The following is a 23,442-nucleotide window of genomic DNA, read 5'->3' as shown; positions in this document are numbered from 1 at the left end:
AAAATCTTTTTCTGCCGGTGAAGTTGTTGAGGGCTGATTTCTTGTCCTGTGATAAAAAGCCTTCTGTTTCGACCGCCACACCTCTCAGGGAAGCATTTGCAACCGTTTGGCACAATTTCTGAGTGAATTGGAGAATGTCATATTTTTGATGAAATTGTGACCCCGGGGCTTAGGGATTTTTTCAAAAAAATCTTTTTCTGCCGGTGAAGTTGTCGAGGACTGAATTCTTGTCCTGTGATAAAAAGCCTTCTGTTTCGACCGCCAAACCTCTCAGGGGAGCATTTGCAACCGTCTGGCACCATTTTTGAGTGGATTGCTGAACGTCCAATTTTTGCTGAAATTGTGACCCTGGGGCTTAGGGATTTTTTCAAAAAAATCTTTTTCTGAGGGTGAAGTTGTCGAGGACTGATTTCTAGTCCTGTGATAAAAAGCCTTCTGTTTCGACCGCCAAACCTCTCATGGGAGCATTTGCAACCGTCTGGCACCATTTTGAGTGCATTGCCGAACGTCCGATTTTTGCTGAAATTGTGACCCCGGGGCTTAGGGATTTTTTCAAAAAAATCTTTTTCTGCCGGTGAAGTTGTTGAGGGCTGATTTCTTGTCCTGTGATAAAAAGCCTTCTGTTTCGACCGCCACACCTCTCAGGGGAGCATTTGCAACCGTTTGGCACAATTTCTGAGTGAATTGGAGAATGTCATATTTTTGATGAAATTGTGACCCCGGGGCTTAGGGATTTTTTCAATTAATCTTTTTCTGCCGGTGAAGTTGTCGAGGACTGATTTCTTGTCCTGTGATAAAAAGCCTTCTGTTTCGACCGCCAAACCTCTCAGGGGAGCATTTGCAACCGTCTGGCACCATTTTTGAGTGGATTCCCAAAAGTCTGATTTTTGATGAAATTGTGACCCCGGGGCTTAGGGATTTTTTCAAAAAATCTTTTTCTGCCGGTGAAGTTGTCGAGGACTGATTTCTTGTCCTGTGATAAAAAGCCTTCTGTTTCGACCACCAAACCTCTCAGGGGAGCATTTGCAACCGTCTGGCACCATTTTTGAGGGGATTGCCTAACGTCATATTTTTGATGAAATTGTGACCCCGGGGCTTAGGGATTTTTTCAAAAAAAAAAATTTCTGCCGTTGAAGTTGTCGAGGACTGATTTCTTGTCCTGTGATAAAAAGCCTTCTGTTTCGACCGCCAACCTCCCAGGGGAGCATTTGCAACCGTTTGGCACAATTTTTGAGTGGACTGCCAAAAGTCTGATTTTTGATGAAATTGTGACCCCGGGGCTTAGGGATTTTTTCAAAAAATCTTTTTCTGCCGGTGAAGTTGTCGAGGACTGATTCCTTGTCCTGTGATAAAAAGCCTTCTGTTTCGACTGCCAAACCTCTCAGGGGAGCATTTGCAACCGTCTGGCACCATTTTTGAGTGGATTGCCGAACGTCCAATTTTTGCTGAAATTGTGACCCCGGGGCTTAGGGATTTTTTCAAAAAAATCTTTTTCTGAGGGTGAAGTTGTCGAGGACTGATTTCTAGTCCTGTCATAAAAAGCCTTCTGTTTCGACCGCCAAACCTCTCAGGGGAGCATTTGCAACCGTCTGGCACCATTTTTGAGTGCATTGCCGAACGTCCGATTATTGCTGAAATTGTGACCCCGAGACTTAGGGATTTTTTCAAAAAAATCTTTTTCTGCCGGTGAAGTTGTTGAGGGCTGATTTCTTGTCCTGTGATAAAAAGCCTTCTGTTTCGACCGCCACACCTCTCAGGGGAGCATTTGCAACCGTTTGGCACAATTTCTGAGTGAATTGGAGAATGTCATATTTTTGATGAAATTGTGACCCCGGGGCTTAGGGATTTTTTCAATTAATCTTTTTCTGCCGGTGAAGTTGTCGAGGACTGATTTCTTGTCCTGTGATAAAAAGCCTTCTGTTTCGACCGCCAAACCTCTCAGGGGAGCATTTGCAACCGTCTGGCACCATTTTTGAGTGGATTCCCAAAAGTCCGATTTTTGATGAAATTGTGACCCCGGGGCTTAGGGATTTTTTCAAAAAAATCTTTTTCTGCCGGTGAAGTTGTCGAGGACTGATTTCTTGTCCTGTGATAAAAAGCCTTCTGTTTCGACCACCAAACCTCTCAGGGGAGCATTTGCAACCGTCTGGCACTATTTTTGAGGGGATTGCCGAACGTCCGATTTTTGATGAAATTGTGACCCCGGGGCTTAGGGATTTTTTCAAAAAAATCTTTTTCTGCCGTTGAAGTTGTCGAGGACTGATTTCTTGTCCTGTGATAAACAGCCTTCTGTTTCGACCGCCAAACCTCCCAGGGGAGCATTTGCAACCGTTTGGCACAATTTTTGAGTGGATTGCCTAACGTCATATTTTTGATGAAATTGTGACCCCGGGGCTTAGGGATTTTTTCAAAAAAAAAAATTTCTGCCGTTGAAGTTGTCGAGGACTGATTTCTTGTCCTGTGATAAAAAGCCTTCTGTTTCGACCGCCAACCTCCCAGGGGAGCATTTGCAACCGTTTGGCACAATTTTTGAGTGGACTGCCAAAAGTCTGATTTTTGATGAAATTGTGACCCCGGGGCTTAGGGATTTTTTCAAAAAATCTTTTTCTGCCGGTGAAGTTGTCGAGGACTGATTCCTTGTCCTGTGATAAAAAGCCTTCTGTTTCGACCGCCAAACCTCTCAGGGGAGCATTTGCAACCGTCTGGCACCATTTTTGAGTGGATTGCCGAACGTCCAATTTTTGCTGAAATTGTGACCCCGGGGCTTAGGGATTTTTTCAAAAAAATCTTTTTCTGAGGGTGAAGTTGTCGAGGACTGATTTCTAGTCCTGTGATAAAAAGCCTTCTGTTTCGACCGCCAAACCTCTCAGGGGAGCATTTGCAACCGTCTGGCACCATTTTTGAGTGCATTGCCGAACGTCCGATTTTTGCTGAAATTGTGACCCCGAGGCTTAGGGATTTTTTCAAAAAAATCTTTTTCTGCCGGTGAAGTTGTTGAGGGCTGATTTCTTGTCCTGTGATAAAAAGCCTTCTGTTTCGACCGCCACACCTCTCAGGGAAGCATTTGCAACCGTTTGGCACAATTTCTGAGTGAATTGGAGAATGTCATATTTTTGATGAAATTGTGACCCCGGGGCTTAGGGATTTTTTCAAAAAAATCTTTTTCTGCCGGTGAAGTTGTCGAGGACTGAATTCTTGTCCTGTGATAAAAAGCCTTCTGTTTCGACCGCCAAACCTCTCAGGGGAGCATTTGCAACCGTCTGGCACCATTTTTGAGTGGATTGCTGAACGTCCAATTTTTGCTGAAATTGTGACCCTGGGGCTTAGGGATTTTTTCAAAAAAATCTTTTTCTGAGGGTGAAGTTGTCGAGGACTGATTTCTAGTCCTGTGATAAAAAGCCTTCTGTTTCGACCGCCAAACCTCTCAGGGGAGCATTTGCAACCGTCTGGCACCATTTTTGAGTGCATTGCCGAACGTCCGATTTTTGCTGAAATTGTGACCCCGAGGCTTAGGGATTTTTTCAAAAAAATCTTTTTCTGCCGGTGAAGTTGTTGAGAGCTGATTTCTTGTCCTGTGATAAAAAGCCTTCTGTTTCGACCGCCACACCTCTCAGGGGAGCATTTGCAACCGTTTGGCACAATTTCTGAGTGAATTGGAGAATGTCATATTTTTGATGAAATTGTGACCCCGGGGCTTAGGGATTTTTTCAATTAATCTTTTTCTGCCGGTGAATTTGTCGAGGGCTGATTTCTTGTCCTGTGATAAAAAGCCTTCTGTTTTGACCGCCAAACCTCTCAGGGGAGCATTTGCAACCGCCTGGCACCATTTTTGAGTGGATTGCCGAAAGTCTGATTTTTGATGAAATTGTGACCCCGGGGCTTAGGGATTTTTTTAAAAAATATCTTTTTCTTCCGGTGAAGTTGTCGAGGACTGATTTCTTGTCCTGTGATAAAAAGGCTTCTGTTTCGACCGCCAAACCTCTCAGGGAAGCATTTGCAACCGTTTGGCAAAATTTCTGAGTGAATTGGAGAATGTCATATTTTTGATGAAATTGTGACCCCCGGGCTTAGGGATTTTTTCAAAAAAATCATTTTCTGCCGGTGAAGTTGTCGAGGGCTGATTTCTTGTCCTGTGATAAAAAGCTTTCTCTTTCGACCGCCAAACCTCTCAGGGGAGCATTTGCAACCGTCTGGCACCATTTTTGGGTGGATTCCCAAAAGTCCAATTTTTGATGAAATTGCGACCCCGGGGCTTCGGGATTTTTTCAAAAAAATCTTTTTCTGCCGGTGAAGTTGTCGAGGGCTGATTTCTTGTCCTGTGATAAAAAGCCTTCTGTTTCAACCGCCAAACCTCTCAGGGGAGCATTTGCAACCGTTTGGCACAATTTCTGAGTGAATTGGAGAATGTCATATTTTTGATGAAATTGTGACCCCGGGGCTTAGGGATTTTTTCAAAAAAATCTTTTTCTGCCGTTGAAGTTGTCGAGGACTGATTTCTTGTCCTGTGATAAACAGCCTTCTGTTTCGACCGCCAAACCTCCCAGGGGAGCATTTGCAACCGTTTGGCACAATTTTTGAGTGGATTGCCTAACGTCATATTTTTGATGAAATTGTGACCCCGGGGCTTAGGGATTTTTTCAAAAAAAAAAATTTCTGCCGTTGAAGTTGTCGAGGACTGATTTCTTGTCCTGTGATAAAAAGCCTTCTGTTTCGACCGCCAACCTCCCAGGGGAGCATTTGCAACCGTTTGGCACAATTTTTGAGTGGACTGCCAAAAGTCTGATTTTTGATGAAATTGTGACCCCGGGGCTTAGGGATTTTTTCAAAAAATCTTTTTCTGCCGGTGAAGTTGTCGAGGACTGATTCCTTGTCCTGTGATAAAAAGCCTTCTGTTTCGACCGCCAAACCTCTCAGGGGAGCATTTGCAACCGTCTGGCACCATTTTTGAGTGGATTGCCGAACGTCCAATTTTTGCTGAAATTGTGACCCCGGGGCTTAGGGATTTTTTCAAAAAAATCTTTTTCTGAGGGTGAAGTTGTCGAGGACTGATTTCTAGTCCTGTGATAAAAAGCCTTCTGTTTCGACCGCCAAACCTCTCAGGGGAGCATTTGCAACCGTCTGGCACCATTTTTGAGTGCATTGCCGAACGTCCGATTTTTGCTGAAATTGTGACCCCGAGGCTTAGGGATTTTTTCAAAAAAATCTTTTTCTGCCGGTGAAGTTGTTGAGGGCTGATTTCTTGTCCTGTGATAAAAAGCCTTCTGTTTCGACCGCCACACCTCTCAGGGAAGCATTTGCAACCGTTTGGCACAATTTCTGAGTGAATTGGAGAATGTCATATTTTTGATGAAATTGTGACCCCGGGGCTTAGGGATTTTTTCAAAAAAATCTTTTTCTGCCGGTGAAGTTGTCGAGGACTGAATTCTTGTCCTGTGATAAAAAGCCTTCTGTTTCGACCGCCAAACCTCTCAGGGGAGCATTTGCAACCGTCTGGCACCATTTTTGAGTGGATTGCTGAACGTCCAATTTTTGCTGAAATTGTGACCCTGGGGCTTAGGGATTTTTTCAAAAAAATCTTTTTCTGAGGGTGAAGTTGTCGAGGACTGATTTCTAGTCCTGTGATAAAAAGCCTTCTGTTTCGACCGCCAAACCTCTCAGGGGAGCATTTGCAACCGTCTGGCACCATTTTTGAGTGCATTGCCGAACGTCCGATTTTTGCTGAAATTGTGACCCCGAGGCTTAGGGATTTTTTCAAAAAAATCTTTTTCTGCCGGTGAAGTTGTTGAGAGCTGATTTCTTGTCCTGTGATAAAAAGCCTTCTGTTTCGACCGCCACACCTCTCAGGGGAGCATTTGCAACCGTTTGGCACAATTTCTGAGTGAATTGGAGAATGTCATATTTTTGATGAAATTGTGACCCCGGGGCTTAGGGATTTTTTCAATTAATCTTTTTCTGCCGGTGAATTTGTCGAGGGCTGATTTCTTGTCCTGTGATAAAAAGCCTTCTGTTTTGACCGCCAAACCTCTCAGGGGAGCATTTGCAACCGCCTGGCACCATTTTTGAGTGGATTGCCGAAAGTCTGATTTTTGATGAAATTGTGACCCCGGGGCTTAGGGATTTTTTTAAAAAATATCTTTTTCTTCCGGTGAAGTTGTCGAGGACTGATTTCTTGTCCTGTGATAAAAAGGCTTCTGTTTCGACCGCCAAACCTCTCAGGGAAGCATTTGCAACCGTTTGGCAAAATTTCTGAGTGAATTGGAGAATGTCATATTTTTGATGAAATTGTGACCCCCGGGCTTAGGGATTTTTTCAAAAAAATCATTTTCTGCCGGTGAAGTTGTCGAGGGCTGATTTCTTGTCCTGTGATAAAAAGCTTTCTCTTTCGACCGCCAAACCTCTCAGGGGAGCATTTGCAACCGTCTGGCACCATTTTTGGGTGGATTCCCAAAAGTCCAATTTTTGATGAAATTGCGACCCCGGGGCTTCGGGATTTTTTCAAAAAAATCTTTTTCTGCCGGTGAAGTTGTCGAGGGCTGATTTCTTGTCCTGTGATAAAAAGCCTTCTGTTTCAACCGCCAAACCTCTCAGGGGAGCATTTGCAACCGTTTGGCACAATTTCTGAGTGAATTGGAGAATGTCATATTTTTGATGAAATTGTGACCCCGGGGCTTAGGGATTTTTTCAAAAAAATCTTTTTCTGCCGGTGAAGTTGTCATGGACTGATTTCTTGTCCTGTGATAAACAGCCTTCTGTTTCCACAGGAATACCTTTCAGGGGAGCATTTGCAACAGTTTGGCACCATTTTTGAGTCAGAAAGTCAGAAATCAGCCCCCGAAGACTTCCAGAGACTTCAGCCGCGAGGGTTACAATTTCAGCAAAATTCTGACGTTATCCAATTCACTCCAAACTGTTGCAAATGCTCCTCTGAAATATTTGACAATGAAAAAGGTGGGTTTTTATCATAGGCCTAGAAATCAGCCCTCAAAGACTTAAGCTGCGGAAAAACATTTTTTTGAAAAAAATCCATAATTGCAGCAAAAATCTGATGTTATCCAATTCCCTCCAGAATGGTGCCATACTGTTGCAAATGCTGCCCTGAAAGGTTTTGTGGTGGAAATAGAAGGGTTTTATCATCGGCCAAAAAATCAGCTCTCGACATCTTAACCTGCGGAAAAACAGTTTTCTGAAAAAGTCCCTAACCCACAATTTCACCCAAAATCTGACGTTATCCAATTCACTCAAAACTGGTGCCAAACTGTTTCAAATTCTCCCCTGCAAGGTTTGGCAGTGGAAAAGCACATTTTATCATAGATGAAAAAAACCATCCCTCAGCGCCTTAACCTGTGGCAAAACATTTTTTTGGGAAAATCCCTACATTTTTCAGCCTACCTGGAAACATGCCGTTTGCGCCAAAAAACCTTGCAGGGGGCAATTTTCATGTGTTTGGCAGTATTTCCGAGGGAATCAGATGAGTTAGGAATTATGGCGAAAACCGTCACCCGCGGGATTAGGGCAGCAAGGCTTCATTTTGGGGCCCACCTCAAAATGCGGCGTTTGCACCGCGAAATGTAGCAGCGGACATTTTGCAGGTGTTTGGCGCCATTTTCTTCTGAATCGCTTTTTGGCCTGCCTAGAAACGCAGCCTTTGTCAAGATAGTTGTGGAGCAGTCAATCTCGAAGGACAAAAGCAAGAGCAGACACAACACCTCCGCTCTGCTGCCTTCTGATACTGTGCCTGCTGATTGCAGCATCTGGGCTTGATGAGGCAGGTGACCCTCACCTGCTTTCAGCTTCCCCTGCTGAAGAATCACTTGCCTCCTTCCCCACCTGGTCAGCTAGTGAATTGGGCTGCAGGCGCTGGCCTGACTCTACTTCCTGGTGTGCCCAGCCTGCTGTTCCCTACATCTCAGGACCCTCCGTGTTTGTGGGGACGGGGCCTCTCTGGCTCTGGCAAGGGGTCACCGTGCTCGACTTCCTCTGCACTGACACCTGTCCCTTCATCAACCTCTGTCACCCCGTATTACCTACCCCAACCCCTCTTTTCCCATCCCCATCTTGCCCCTGTGTGTCACATTCGGGAGTTCCCCTCTCCCTTCTTTTACCTCACCGACAAGAATCAATGAGCACTTGGTAGATTTATAGTTCCCTCCACCTCTCTGCCCTGAGCCTCTGAAGCTCAGGAGAGGCTAGAGGGTTACTGGACCCAGGGGTAACCTCACCTTTCCCTGACAGGGCTGGGAGAGGAGCACCTGCAGGCAATGGGTCCTCAATCACCCCTGGAGCCAGAGCGGATTCAGCTGGTGTCTGCTCCTGAGGATCCGGCACAGGATGTTCGAGCCCCAGCCCCGGCTCAGCCGGCCCTGGAGGCGGGGACTCCTGTGCAGGCTGGGATTCCTCAGGTTCAGCCTCTGAAAAATCGATTAATCTGTTTTGATACATGGTCCGTTTTGATACATGGTCGTTGCAGAGCCCCAGTGAGCTCCAGTTACCTTTCGACATTGGACAGGGAAAAGCAGGTGCGCCTCTTGAGGGGTGTCCCCTTTTCGTCCCCCCCTGTGGTTAAAACGGTGGATCATCAGAGGTGCTGATGGAAGTTGAAGAAGATTGTATAAGTGATAAGTTTTATAATTTTATATGTTAAATTAATAAAAAATATTATAAAAAAGAAGAAATGTTTCTTTTTCTTTTTCTTATAATCTAAAATTATAAATAATAACAATAAGGAATATTCACCATAGACACAAGGGGAGGAGAGAGCAATATAGAGCAATGAGCCTAGGAAAAGTGAGAGGGGATGTGTAGCAAGGAGACACAACTGCAGCCTTAGATTGTAAACACCGTACTTTCCCGTGTATAAGACGCCCCCTATTTTGGGGGCCTCAAATTTAAGAAAATGGGGGGAGATGGATCAGAGTTGCTGAGCTTTATGAGGGGGCTGCACAGGGTTGTTGAGCCTTTTTTAGGGGGTATCGCCGAAAATCGCTCACCAGCACGCGGCACAAAACCCACCTCCCGTCTGTCCCCTCGCCGACAGAAGCTGCCAATCGCCGGCCTCAACCTTAGCCAATCCACAGCAGCCCTTGACGCGGCAACCAATAAGACGCCGAATAGCTGCCGACAGCTGCGGAAGCAACCAATGCACCCTATGCACTACCCATGTATAAGATGACCCCTCCCACTTTTTAGCATAATTTTTAAAGAAGAAAAAACTAGTTTTATACACAGAAAAGTACGGTAATTGCATAAAAAGGGATCAGCAGCAAGTCCAACAGTTCAATGAGACTTGCTTCCAGGAACGGTTATGTATGGGACTTTAGACTAAGCAGCAGCCCTTACTGTAATAGTGGAGAATCAGGAGTCGAATCCAGAGCCCAGACCATACATGTATGTTAACGCTGTGTTTGAGGAAACAACAATTTAGCATTGATAAGCGCATGAGCAGACAATGGGAAACCAAGTCAGGGTTATAATAACCCGATTTGAATTTCCATGACGAGGAAATGAATTCTGGCATGCTTCATGTAAAAACCCTGGAACATGTGTTGAGGTTTACATTCGCTGCAAAAATACAAATCGGCTTTCAAATTTCAGCACAACTGAGCTTTAAAATAATCAAATAGTTGCACTTCACATGCTTCACCCAAATGTCCATCTGCAGTCCGTTGAGAATATCAATCTAATGAGTAGTATTGATTTCTACTCCTTAAGCCAATATTGTAATTAGGCTTAGACAAAATGCTCTTAGTAGGGGTTTTTCTAATTATTATTGTGCACTTATAAGATTGGCAATTTATAAAGAGTGACATATCCGTTAAGATCTATATAGCTTGGCAAGTATATTAGCCAGTTAACAAGTTCAAAACTGCCACTAAAGGAACATGCAGAAATGGCGAAACTTAGCGGGAGAATAAGAAATCAAGATGTCAATTTTTGTTATAAAAGAATGGAAACGGTTTGTTGAATATTTACAGATGAATTATAAACAGATGAAAACATTGGCAGGATTATTGTAATAACCTGTGGTTTTATATTTAAAGATGAGGAGTAAATGAACAAATTAAGTTAATTTGGGTATGCAGAAGATATTAACTAATTTAAGGAAAGAGGAAGTTCTGAAATGTGAAAATGATTGTAAAATTAGTGAAATGTATGTATAAATAATTTTTTCTAGTAGGGCTGTTTCCCATACTATTTGGTACCATTGGTCCATGCTTACTCCTAACAGGTCTCTCCAGTGTCTGGTTATGGTGTTTCTGGCTGCTGAAAGTAGGTGGGTTATGAGTTCTTTGTGGTGTAAATGGGCATTGTTGTCTCGGAAGATGTTTAGTAGGGCCAATTCTGGGGTGATGTCTAATACTTGCTTAGTTATTTTACATATTTCTCGTATGGCTGTTGTTCAGAATAGTTGGATTTGGGGACACTCCCACCACATGTGGAGGTATGTGCCTGTGGAGGTGCACCCTCTCCAGCATTTTGGTGAGGTTAAACTGAAACTGACACAGGGACAAACAGAAGAAGACGCCTTTACCACAGTATGGCTCCCCTTTATCACATACACAGCCCAACAAGACAATGACAATAATCCACCAACAGCATACAAAACAATATGGCTAACCTGATACACCCCACTCACATATGAAAACAAAGATCACCACAGCCAATCACAAACAAAGAACCACACCCTAGGCCAACCCCAACCTCTCTCAGCACCAAAGGAACACAAGTGAACAGCACAAGCAACGCTGACACCAAACCCTACATACATTAAGGATAATAGAAACATCGTCACCCGACCTCACCCCCACCCATCTTCCTTCCCTCTACCCCCTTTTTTTCTTTTCTTTTTTTTCTCCCCCTAATGTCTCAACAAATGAAACGGATTTGTAAAAATGATACATGGAAAAAATATGAGGCTTTACACTTACTTCTGTAAAACAAGAAAATCTTTAATAAAAAAAATTAAAAAGTATAAATAAATAAATTCAAACAGCAAAAAAAGAAAAAAGCTCAAAACTGCCAGCCATAGGCAGTTCTGAAATTTGAGATTCTACCAGGGTTCAAGTGGCAGTGCAAGCTAAAGACAACTTTTAAAACAGAGGGCTTCTTTTCAGCAGAGACCTGTTTTTAATGTTACAAACCGTGAAATGCAAATTCAGGGAGTCTCGGCAGTCCTAGTTCATCATCTTACTGTAAGATCCAGTCATTAGTAGCAACACAAATTTTTGGACATTCCTGCGTGTACCTCCTTTGTCTCTTCATTAGAAATCACCAAATGACCGCTGTAGACATGCAGAATTAACCCAACCCCCCAGTGAAAAAGGAGGGGCAGCCTGCTCTGTATATGAGTACTGTTGGCTCACAGGAGCCTTGAGAAATGTAATTCTGATCACTCAAGTCACTCCTTTGTGGCATGTAGTTTATGAATGACCAGTCTAGATCCTGAAAATTTTACAATGTAAAAGCTGGACTCCAGGGTACTGGTCTGTAGCAAGCTTGGTCTGCAGTAAATGACTCTTCAGTTAAAAGCTGTCTCTGGCATATTGTGTTTAAAAATAACTTTTATATTTAATGCTTAAATTGTCCTATTAAACCTACATATAAAGGGGGGGGGAATTAAAATACGTGTAACACACAGGACCCAGTCATTTAAACGTTTTAACTCATCTTAGATTTTATTTAATGTTTCAATAGCTTAATACAACAAATACAAAATATAAATTAAATCAGGTTTCAAATTTGAGCAAAATCCACCTTTATTTACACATCTGTGCTTCAAACATTTCTGCAGTAGGAATATTCAAGCCTTCAAATAACACTATGTTTTCTTGGGGCAAGAAAGAGATCCAAAGGAATGAGTCTGTGCCAAGCACCAAGTCAAGAACGTTCAACCAGCCTTTGTTCTCCTCGTTCCCTGGTTACACTGTGCATTTACTGTATGACAGAAATAGGACTGTAGAACTAAACACTTTTTAAATGGAATCTCAAGCCATGTCGGGTCTCTTGGAAGACAAGCAGAGGCCTCCACTACAATGGAAATGAATTCCTTGATATTAGGTCATTTTGGTATACCCAGAAAGGCTTAAAGATGTTTAGGGACATCTCCAGACTGTGCTTGGCTCTGCAATCTACTCTGAAGTTCAGATTTGCCAGTTTAGGACTTCACCAACAAAACAAAACTATGCAAAGATGTCCCCAGTCCCTAAACAAAAAAATGCATTATTATTATTATTATTATTTTACACATCCCAATTTCAACACAGTGTCTTTAGGCACGGCACTGTTATATAAGTCAAGACTTAGAGGATTCCTTTTCATTAATACTTTGTGCTTTCCTTTCCTGTACACTGAGTTATTCCCAGTAAGTAGTTGCGAGGATAGCTGGGTATATAAATATACTGATTTCTGCTAATAAAAATTTAAAATTAGCACACTACAGATTGAGTAATGAATTCTATACTGGGGGTGGGAAAGTTTGAGTATAGTACTGGTTTATCCATTTCACAGTTAAGTATCAGGGAAATAAACCAAAATTTATTTGAGGGGGGGACCCTTCATCAACTTACAATTTATAGTGTTAAGGATACCTCTTATCAACCGCCTGTATCAAGTCACAGCATTTCAAGATGGGCATCATTTGGTACCAAAGGCAGGTAGACGTATCTCACTTGGTATAGACCACAAAACTACAAACCAAAGAGTGGGCAAAGCAAGTTATTGCTTGGAATCTTTCAGATGCCTTGCTCTGAATTTTGTCTCCTTTACCACGACCGTTCCATATACTAATACACTAAACAAAAACAAAAAAAACCCTACCCCAGTGCCACTTGGTAGTCTGACATAAATGACAAGTGCAAAATGCTTTTCTAGAGGGGTTTTTTTTTTTTTTAAAAAAAAAAGCACATTCAAAACAGAAATGATAAGAATTCCATACCTTATAACTCTCCATAATGGGAACATTTTGGGAGGGTTGATGTGACGCATCTCCCCATGGAAAATACATGTGGAATTAAACCAAGGAAGGTATACCAGGTATTATATCACTATTTTAAGTACAATAACCCCTAGGATGGATAGTTTGGAAGTGCAAATGTAGTCCACAAAACGACTTCTAGGAAGATTTATTTTGAGGGGAAGGAATGTATTTCATACTAAATACTATTCAAGTAATTGGGTTACTTACTACATCAAGAGCCAAGGTGTTCTGGTTAGTATTCTGCTCACCTCTTATCTGAATCATCGTGTGAAGTACATCTATCTAATCTGGGTCACAACTGACTGCAATTCTACGCATATTTCCAAGTAAGTCCCACTGAACCCAGGCCTTGCTCTAAGGGAGGTTGTAAACTAGCAGGTCAGGGAAAAGGGTTCTAATAGCCTCCCCTTCCTGACGTTCTGGTTGTCTGTATGGGTTTAAAAAGAATAAATGCCTTAGGTGGCATGGCCCAAGCGCACCTCTGTTAGAATGAAGAACACTGATCCAAGTAAACAGGCGTAGAATGACGCTGCGTGTCAAGTCCTACAGAAAGCAGCGGCTCTTAACAATAACCGGATGGAAACCATTGTTTTCCCTTAGACAGTTTAATATTGTACAACCTGCAATGTAATGTAGACCTGAACTGTAAACTTTTCAAACACACTGTTGCGGATGTGCCCTTTTCCTTTCCAAAAGGAACCTGTAAACCTAGGGAGAGGCTGTCTCTGTCGTGAGTTCCCAGTTGCATTTTGAGAGCTGCTTTAAGCAACCGACCGTACGTGCTTTCAAAGGATGCTACAATTCGCCTTTCCCCATGCGGCAAAGACTGGGGGCGTGGTGGGAAGAACGGGACGGTTTGCCACTGCAGTTGGTAGAAGCACCTCAGAGTCTGCCTCTATTTTGGTGACAAAAAGATGACCATAGTGCACTTATTATGTATACTTCTGGACTACCTGCTGCCCAGATCTTCAGACACCAGTCAGTGCATACTAGCAATTCTGAACATATCCTGTGCACCTTATAAAAGCCAAAGCAAAAAGGAACGTTTCTGCAAAATGCATTCAGCTGGATCACTGACTCTGCAATAATGTGCAGTTTGTGAATAATAAGGCATGCTCCGAGATAACAATGGTTTTTTTCCCCTTTTCAAGTGGCACATAAAGATACTGGAGTGGTCATTTAAGTGTATAAATATTGTAATACTATGACGAGATCAAGTAAAGCCAGAAGCTGTACAACAGCAGTTCTATAATTGCAGCTACTTCTAATTTGCAGATTTGCAAATTTAACTACACTTATTTCTAATTCATCACATTGGCCCATGCATTTCTGCATATAAGTATTAATCCATGTGCAGCAGTGTTTTACACAGAACCAGAAAGGAATGTTTACACCATCAATTATCGCAGTCTTAAACAAAGGCAATAAACCTGACAGCTTTTACTTCTCTCTTTAGAGCTAACCTAGTAGTAGCAGCTCTCGGCTATAAGAGCAATATATACTTTGTAGGTCTGGCTCACTTGAGTTACCAGGAAGAGGCACTGGGGAAAGGACATAACTGGCTGCCAGTGACAACACTGCATCATATAACTTCTACCTGAAAATTCAGTGTAATTATTCAAAAGATTTTCAGCATACAAGATAGCTGCTGATCTTCTGTGTTGTAGACACTTAAGTGTATTGAATGGAAATGTTCCAATGAATTCCTGCGATAGTCTGGAAAAGCTTACATGGCCATTTGAAAAAGCAATGTCAGCATCAACACAAACTACCTACTCTGAAATTATGTATTTCAAACTCATTCTTGAATCCATGTGCTAAATCACAATTACCGTTTTAAACCGTTTTAAACTAAGGTGGCCTTTTTTGAGCATTTACAAAATATGGCTTAGGTGGTTAAATGCAAACCTGAGCAACTTATCCAAGTTATATTTCACAGGAAAATGTTGTGTGTTCATAACTGCCAAGTACAACACTTTCAGGACTTCTAATACTTTAAGCTCCAGCTCTCTTCACGACCATAAGAACACTCTCTGAAGAAAGTGATATCTACCACAAAGGTTAAGCTGATTAAGGTAGTTTAACTTGCAAGAACTAAGAATACGAAGAAAACATTCAATGAATACACTATCCAACATTTCTCAGCTAACCAATGAAATTTCAACATCTGCCAACGCTACATGGAGCCTTATGATCACTGTGGTAATGGGCAAAGAAAAATGATTTGTGTGTACTTTCTCAGAGCCACTGTTCAAAACCTTGTCATTTGCCCAAACAAAATAAAAAGAACACCACACTTTTCAATTGTCTCATGGGACACCGCCTGCTACTTGCCCAATTTTATGGTATTCTTCTAAAAGCAGTGTTTTAAAAGCATGCAGAAATTTTTGTTAGTGTTTAATACTGTGTTCAGAAGGAAGAGTTGTGGCACTAAAGCTAAGTCAACCTCATTTCAAAAAAGATAAGGTGTTTATTTCTCACCGATTTACTGAAATGTAAACAAGGAAAACCTCGGGATGGTACAATAGCATGAAGTCATGTGCTCCAAGTCAATGAAGCTCTGTTCACGGTTGTCGTTTGGGTACCAAGACAGAAACTTTGCGTCACACGGCACAATTTCTTTTACTAAAGGCCTTGGGGCCCTTTTTCGTCAGGGTGTGTTTCCCCTCTCATGATTTTCCCTCCCAAAATGCATCCTATTCTCATTAGGCAAACAATTATTTTAAAGGTATGACACGTGTTAGTTTTGTTTGAGACAGCTAAATAGGTTGCACTTGATGTTATATAGATCCAATGTCTTTCCTTCATCCAAAGACAGCTCGAAGTTCTCCAGACGTTAAAGAATGCCGAAGAACAAGTAGTGACTTAACTTTGCTGCATTTCGACCGGTGCCTTGTAGCCTTGCTGCACGTGAATAACATACCCTTTTTGTGCAGCTGTTCCTGTAGAAAGTTAATCGAAAAGACTTCACACAGATGTGAATTCAAACCAGTCCTCTTTAGCCAATTAACCTTTTCAATATTGATGGCTTTGCGAAGGGCCAGCAATACTCATTTGGAACGGTGCCATTTACGTTGCATTCAAAAAAAGAGAACATAGGAAACCAGATCCTGGCCCTCCTACTCTGTTGATAGGCTCTTGTATTCGCCAGCGTGTGGTAGTACAAAAATAGTCTCGTGGTGATGTAGAAGGCAATGAAGACATCTATGGAGTAATGTTCATGGGCTGCCAAAATGAAGAAAATCCCAAAGAGATTCAGCACCCAGGACAGTGTGTGCAAGAAATTCCAGCTTCTTGGCGTATCTAGGGAAAGAGAGAAGCGCATTCAGCCAATCACAATTTATCAGGTTTTGTTATCAAATGACAAAGAGGTGCCCTGGATTGACCACCAACTAGGAGCAATCAGGAAGGTTAACTATCGTCTTCTGCAACTGTCAGCTTCCACATGGCTGCAGAGGGTAAGGGAAGAGAAATGCCAGTCACCAGCCAGAGGACCAAGGACTGCTTCGAGGTTCTTCCTATTTCCTTCCATAAAGGGAACGACAGCATGGCACTCGCTAGGGATGGGCATTATCTGGTTTTCAACATTGTGATACATCCCCAGTGAAACATCACGATATACTGATGTATCACAACGTCTGAAATAAGGATGGAGCTATGCAGAGGCATTGGCTGGCTTCCTGGTTTCCCCCACATTGGGATTTTTGCATAGCAAACACAAACACACACAATTCACAATATATAGACAGGTCAAAAATTATGAAACCAATATCACAATATGGATTTCAAACCGGTTTTGGACAATTTATTGCCCAGCCCTAGCCTTCACTGAGCTGAAAAGGCCATTTAATAACTTGCCTTCTTGTTACTTTGCATTCTTTAAGACATCTGCCCCGCAACACTTTCTTCCTCCACTCCTCTTTCCTGGTGTCTTTTAGATTCTAATATGGCTTTGTGTCTTTTCTTTGACTAGCGTACTTATTTGCTAGACGCCAACTAAGCACTGAACGCAGTAAGTAAAAAATCTCCATCATCCTTTGTAATGATAAAACATTATTTTAATGTAAAATCAGTACACGAATCATAAAATTTGGTGAAACTGAAATTTGCTTTGCTTTCACTTTCTAAACAGGAATGACAGATCTCTGAGCATTCATAGCCACAATAACCCAGTCAATCACAAAGCCCACTGCCAGTTAGGCAGCTTTTGTCCCCCACAAATGCCTGTCTTCCCTTCACTGAAGCCTTCACCTGCTATGTTGGAAAATATTTCACAACATCAAGATGCAAAAAAAGGAGTGACATACCAGATTCATGATGCCATTTCAACGCTGTACTTACATTCAGTGACAAAGAAGTTGAGCATGGTTAGGACAACCGTATGGCCGCTGAACATGTAGTCTCCACAGGTATGTACTCCTGTTAGCGTCATGCCAAAGCCACTCCAGATTGCAAAGGCTCGCTGAAGTTTTGCCCACACGTTGCCATACAACTAGAAACAGAAGCGTGCAAAACAAATAAATGAATAAGGAACACATCAAGAATACTTGAAACGGTCTACCAACTTTAGAACAGCACTGAATTTGCCCCTAGTTCACATAGCATGGTTTCCATAGGTAACTGAAACACAGTTCATTTTGTTTGTTTGTACATTTGGTCTATTTACATCTACACTTAAAAATACACACCAAGGATCAAGTCTCCAGGATTTTCCCTACTTCCCACAAGGAAAGCACCAAGCTTTGACCTCCTTAGAGATAGTCAGCCTAAAAATACATGTTCACATTTTGCCCCTGAATGCATCATGCTCTAAACACACACATATATAATGTATCTTCAAGGATGTACTTTCAAAGACCTTGCTCTTTCAAACTATTTTCAAAATGCATACAGCTTTATCAATATTGAACAACTTAGCATTTACCTAGCATTTTAAAATGTTCAAAGTGCTCCATATACATTCTCTCAGTATTCTGTGCAACACTCTGTAGGGTAGGTCAGTATTATCTCTCACCCTCTCCTTAGCTTGCTAAGAGCACTGAGTGAGTTTGTGGCTGAGAAGAGATTTATGATTGTGTGAGACCTTTGCAGAATACCACAAAACAGAATTGATTCAAGGCTGGAGTAGATAGCGTGGGATCAGTTCATTTCTCTACTTCCTTTAGTCCAGGAGGCAGGATGAGCTATCTAGCTTACTCTGTGTCTTTATGATGTAGTCATCCCACTCAACTTATGCTACACAGTATTTCAGACTTCCCAAACCTGGTGTCTTCAAGACTGCAACTCCCATAAACCCCTGCTAGGATGGCCCATTGACAAGAATGACAGGAGTTGCAGTCCAACACTATGTAGATGGTACAAGGCCGAGGCTGCACTAGAATTTGTTACCTTAACATGTAAATATTGAGAGTATTCCAGAGAACTCGTGTTGTCTAAATTGGCTAAAGAGAAAGGCACATTCTGGAACTTTATCAGGCTACTGCAGCAAGTTCAACAACCTGCTTTCAACATGTTGTTTAGTCGTGTACAACTCTTCGTGACCCCATAGACCAGAGCACGCCAGGCACTTCTGTCTTCCACTGTCTCCCGCAGTTTGGTCAAACTCATGCTGGTAGCTTCGAGAACACTATCCAACCATCTCGTCCTCTGTCGTCCCCTTCTCCTTGTGCCCTCCATCTTTCCCAACATCAGGGTCTTTTCCAGGGAGTCTTCTCTTCTCATGAGGTGGCCAAAGTATTGGAGTCTCAGCTTCAGGATCTGTCCTTCCAGTGAGCACTCAGGGCTGATTTCCTTAAGAATGGACAGGTTTGATCTTCTTGCAGTCCATGGGACTCCCAAGAGTCTCCTCCAGCACCATAATTCAAAAGCATCAATTCTTCGGCGATCAGCCTTCTTTATGGTCCAGCTCTCACTTCCATACATCACTACTGGGAAAACCATAGCTTTAACTATACGGACCTTTGTTGCCAAGGTGATGTCTCTACTTTTTAAGGTGCTGTCTAGGTTTGTCATTGCTTTTCTCCCAAGAAGCAGGCGTCTTTTAATTTCGTAGCTGCTGTCACCATCTACAGTGATCATGGAGCCCAAGTAAGTAAAATCTCTCACTGCCTCCATTTCTTCCCCTTCTATTTCAACATAGCAGGGCTGAATTTTGGGGAAGGACCCTAGTTTAGTGGTAGAGCACATGTCTTGCCTGCACGAGACCCCACATTCAATCCATGCCAACTCCAGTTAAAGGTGTCACATAGCAGGCAATGTGAAAGACCTTTGCTCAAGACCCTCTGCCTGTCAGAGTGGACAGTATCAGGTTAGATGGACAAGTAGCTACCATTTAGCATTTCTAATTTGTTTGTCCTAAGTTTACTTCTGTCTCAATGCTGTGGCCAATGCAGAAGTAAACCTCAGAATTTGGGATGGGCAAGTGGTTGCTTACCTTCCCAGAACACTGCAGATGTTGGCCTGGCACAGATAATGAGGTCACAAACATTGTAATGCAACGCAACAAGAACACTGTCCCCATAAGACTGCATAACCGTCGCAGAAGGATCGACCTAGAAAAAAGCAGAAAAAGTCTGAGTTGTTTAATGGAGGGCTTGGATGCAAAGATGCTAACTTAAGGAAGTTCTGGGATGGAAAGTTTTCAGGTCCTTCCTCTGTCTCAGCAGCCCACCCAAAACATGCTCAGGAATCCCCTCCCCTGCAATGACCCTCTAGAGAGATTTTTCAGAGATACAAATGGCTGCAATGAGGAGGATAAAACAGTAACCTTTACTTTGGGAAGCTTCCTTAGCTTTTCTTAGGATTCAAGCTTTTGTATTGACATGGCTCACGTTACATTAAAACATGGCTTTAAAACATAAAATTTAATTGAAATGTGCTGGTTCATGCTACTGAAAAGTTCTCAGTCCACTTAAAAACAAGCTGTGATTTAACTTGAATGAGCAGGGTGCTAGCAAACACAGGTTGGGGGGGGGGGGAGGTCTCGCTCTGCCATCTCTCTGCACAGCAATGCTAAGCACTACCAAAATAGTGGGAACATTTCCTCATACCACCAAACCACTTGCTCAAGTGATGGAACCACCGTCCCAATTGTTGAACATCAACCTCTTAACATGTGGAGTAGCAGCCATGGATTCAACCTGCTACTTGTTTGCATGGTGTGGAATTTAGTATTCCCTCTTAATGAGGAATCAAATCAAGTCTCTTTCTATTTTTCTCCGGAACTGTAGCACACGACAGATACACACATGATCTTCAAACAAGGTTGTCTGCAATTTCCAAAATAAAGGCAACTGAACTATACCTGTGTCTGTGAAGTAGAAGAACGAGCAGCCAGATGTAGCAGAGAACCACACCACATACTTCAGTCATGGCAAAAGCCCACGGTATCCTAGGAACACTAAAAATGGAGGAAAGAAAAATCAAGATGCTATGTGCCACTTTGACATGTGCAATTTCTGGGCAAAATAAATGCAGATGACCTTACCAAAAAAAAAAACACCAAACCCATTTGATTTAAAACTGAAACTATTGTTTATGTACCTAAACACTCAGCATAATTTCTAGCTGATTGGTTTCAAACCAACTTGGCATTTGCCGGAAAGCTCACGTTTTTCTGCAGTTTAGTATCTTACTTTGCTTTGCTTTACTGCTCTAAAACTGGGGAAAGTGAAGCAGCAAGAAGTAAAACAGCAGAACCATTTACTGAAATTTCTGCAGCCTTAAAATCAATGGGTTAAATTGGCTCTGTTGAAACAAACAATTTTTTGGAATTTGATCACAAGACAAAGCAGAGGCTTGTTCTAGTAATCTTAAAAGTGCAAAGGCACCCTTGTTCTGTCCTACCCAAGAGGGGCCCCCGCCTTGGGAGACAGCCGGCCTCCGCAGCGCTGGGGAAGGGGAAGAAAGGGAGGGAGAAACCTCGCCTGACACCATAGATTCACACCACGTATCTACAAAAAGAGAAAGTCTGCAAGTAATATCTGACAGTTCCAATTTCCATGTCTGCATCCTAAGCATAATCACTCTCTTCAACAGGAGAGTAACAGTAAATGCCAGGTAATTCGATTCAATGCTCTTTTGCCAAATTACAAAATCAAAATTTCCATACATTTTAATGGAGCAGCTACCTAAGCTTGCCTGCTCCTCAAAGCTATGTTTTCCACAGTTATATCTGAACACTGTTTACTAGGGCTAAAGATGCTTTATCACACAATCAAATCAGCTGTCTTTTCTGAACTTCAGTGCTTTCCTGCAAGATCTTTTCTTCTCTAAGCTGAGTATACATTTTCCTTTTACTATTATGGCCCATTTCGTCTGCACATTTACTTCTCTACACGCTCCCTTCTTGTCCTTCACATTTTGTCCACCATTTAATGAATGTATTTCATGCCTGTTACTTCATTTAACAGCAGTTCAACGCTGTACCATCACCAGCTCATTCTATCACTCAATCATCCTCTTATTTTACAAATTGATAACCTTCCCTTTCAATGCACATACTTGCAGGGAGGCTAAGAATGCATACAACAAATAAGAAAATCAAGAGGACAAGTACCTAAAAAGAGCTGAATAGTAATGTGGATTTTCCAAGGAAGATGAATATTATGCTGATGTGAACAAGGTAATTTACATTGGAAAATGTTCCATTCACACCAGAAATCTTTTGATGCCCTAGAAAGTGATCCAATCCAACATACAGTATTTTACTTCCATTCAGAAAAAAGCTAAGCTTTGAAACAGCTAAGCTTGTTCAATATTGTCTTTGTCATTGACATTCATTCATTTTTATGAATATAATTACTAAACGGAACATCACTAGGACCAACTAACAGGACCACTAAGAACAGAAAGTCACCGGCAGCACAAAACTAGAATCAAGTTCTGAACTCTGAGAAGACAAGGAAGTCTTTGCCTGGTATCAGAAGGAGGTAAATAGCACCCGGGGAGAACACTCCACAAGCGGGATGCCAAAACTGAGGAGGCTCTGCCCTCAGATACCACCTCACCACCCACGGCTTGGGCATCCAGACAAGAGCAGCCAAACTTGACATCTGCATGGGCAGACACACACAGAAACAAGTAACCCTTCAAATATCCGGATCCCAAGCCATGTCAAAGATAAGCACGAGCACTCTGAATTGTGTGCAGAAACAGAACAGGAGCCAGTGAAGCACCACTGTTCCACTTTAAGCAGCCAATTCCAATTAGCAGTTTCCAATCAGCCTTCAAAGGCAGCCCTGCATGTAATGTGTTATGGCAGCTTACTCTGGAGGTCACCAGAGCATGGATAACTTTGGCCAGGCTCTGGAGAAGTGTGTGTGACACAAAGTGGGCTCACTTATCACTTTCGGCAGTGGGGTGCTCCCCCCACTTCTCCCAGTTCCTTCCTCTCAAGCTTTCTGGCTTCTGCTAGCAGGATGAAATCAAATAAAAAGTGAAGCTTATTGTGCTTCAGCCACATAGGACTTAGGGAGAGCAGGTACAACTACTTACCTAGATAAAATCTACAGCCTTTCAATACTGGTAAATTGACAACGAAAAGGTTTTTTTAAGACAACACCCAGATAGGGACTGTGCATTCTAGAAAAGCTTTAAGATAAAACCCAAGCAATGTGGTGACTGTGGGCTGTAAAATAACACTTAATTTTTCAAACACTGCCGGTAAACAGCCGTAAACATTTCAAAATGCTCTTTCCGTAAAGATTGTTTTTAAAAAGCACAGAATGGAACAGATACCAATATATCACTCAAAACATCCTCTAATCACAAAAAGGAACATTGCAAAGGAATGAGAGCCAAGAGATAAGTTTAACAGCTAAAATCTGAGCTATTGATGACCTAATCTGCAATAATAGCTCCTCTTCTATTCAGCCACTTGCCCTCTTGTTATCTCATCTACTATTCAGCAAATGGTAATCATGGGAAAGTTTAGGCTTTTTTGCTGGCCCATGAAGTCTATGTATTAACCTTCTAGCCTTGTTTTCAAGTGCTTTTGCAATCACTGCCCACAACCCATACTTCTTGGAGGCAGAATATGTGCACTCTAACACCACAACAATATGCAATTGCTCCAGTCGAAGCTATTCTGCAGTCACATGCCTTTGCTGCTAAAAGGGTAATAACAAAGGCCAGTCACTGAGACGACTATTGTAATCTTCTGACCTTGTTTTCCTGATTACTGTCTCTACTCTGAATCCTTCCTTAGTGCCTTGATGACAGTAATTCTATTCTAAAACAATATCTAGCATTCAATAGTTTCTCTTTTTGCTCCCTGCAGGGATTTTTTTAAAAGCAGTTCTTAAAACAAATAATGCCTGCATTTAGTATCAAATTTTGTAAATGTTACATTTCTTGACCGAAAGTTAATAATAATGTGCCGTGTCTACAGAAAGGACAATTTCACCCCAGCCACCAGTTAAGAGGATCAAGGGCTGTTGCTGACAGATTGCATTCTTCCCTCCCAGCAG

The 23,442-nt window shown here is 42.2% G+C and overlaps 1 protein-coding gene across 5 annotated transcripts in view; it reads right to left on the bottom strand.

Annotated features, from left to right (window-relative positions):
* Positions 1-11,645: 11,645 nt before the first annotated feature.
* SAMD8 (sterile alpha motif domain containing 8) overlaps positions 11,646-23,442 on the bottom strand; it is a 39,643-nt gene continuing 27,846 nt past the window's right edge. For all 5 annotated transcript variants that reach the window (XM_083738440.1, XM_083738439.1, XM_083738438.1 and 2 more), the window contains 4 exons: positions 20,277-20,372; positions 19,407-19,524; positions 17,315-17,465; positions 11,646-16,276 (listed from right to left, as the gene is read on the bottom strand). In XM_083738440.1, the coding sequence (XP_083594566.1) occupies positions 15,972-16,276; positions 17,315-17,465; positions 19,407-19,524; positions 20,277-20,372 (670 nt within the window). In that variant the 3' untranslated portion in view covers positions 11,646-15,971. The remainder of the gene's footprint in view (positions 16,277-17,314; positions 17,466-19,406; positions 19,525-20,276; positions 20,373-23,442) is intronic.

The sequence above is a fragment of the Podarcis gaigeae genome (assembly GCF_964106915.1).
Source record: "Podarcis gaigeae genome assembly, chromosome: 5".
NCBI lineage: Eukaryota > Metazoa > Chordata > Lepidosauria > Squamata > Lacertidae > Podarcis > Podarcis gaigeae.
This window is presented reverse-complemented; position numbering and strand designations above follow the sequence as displayed.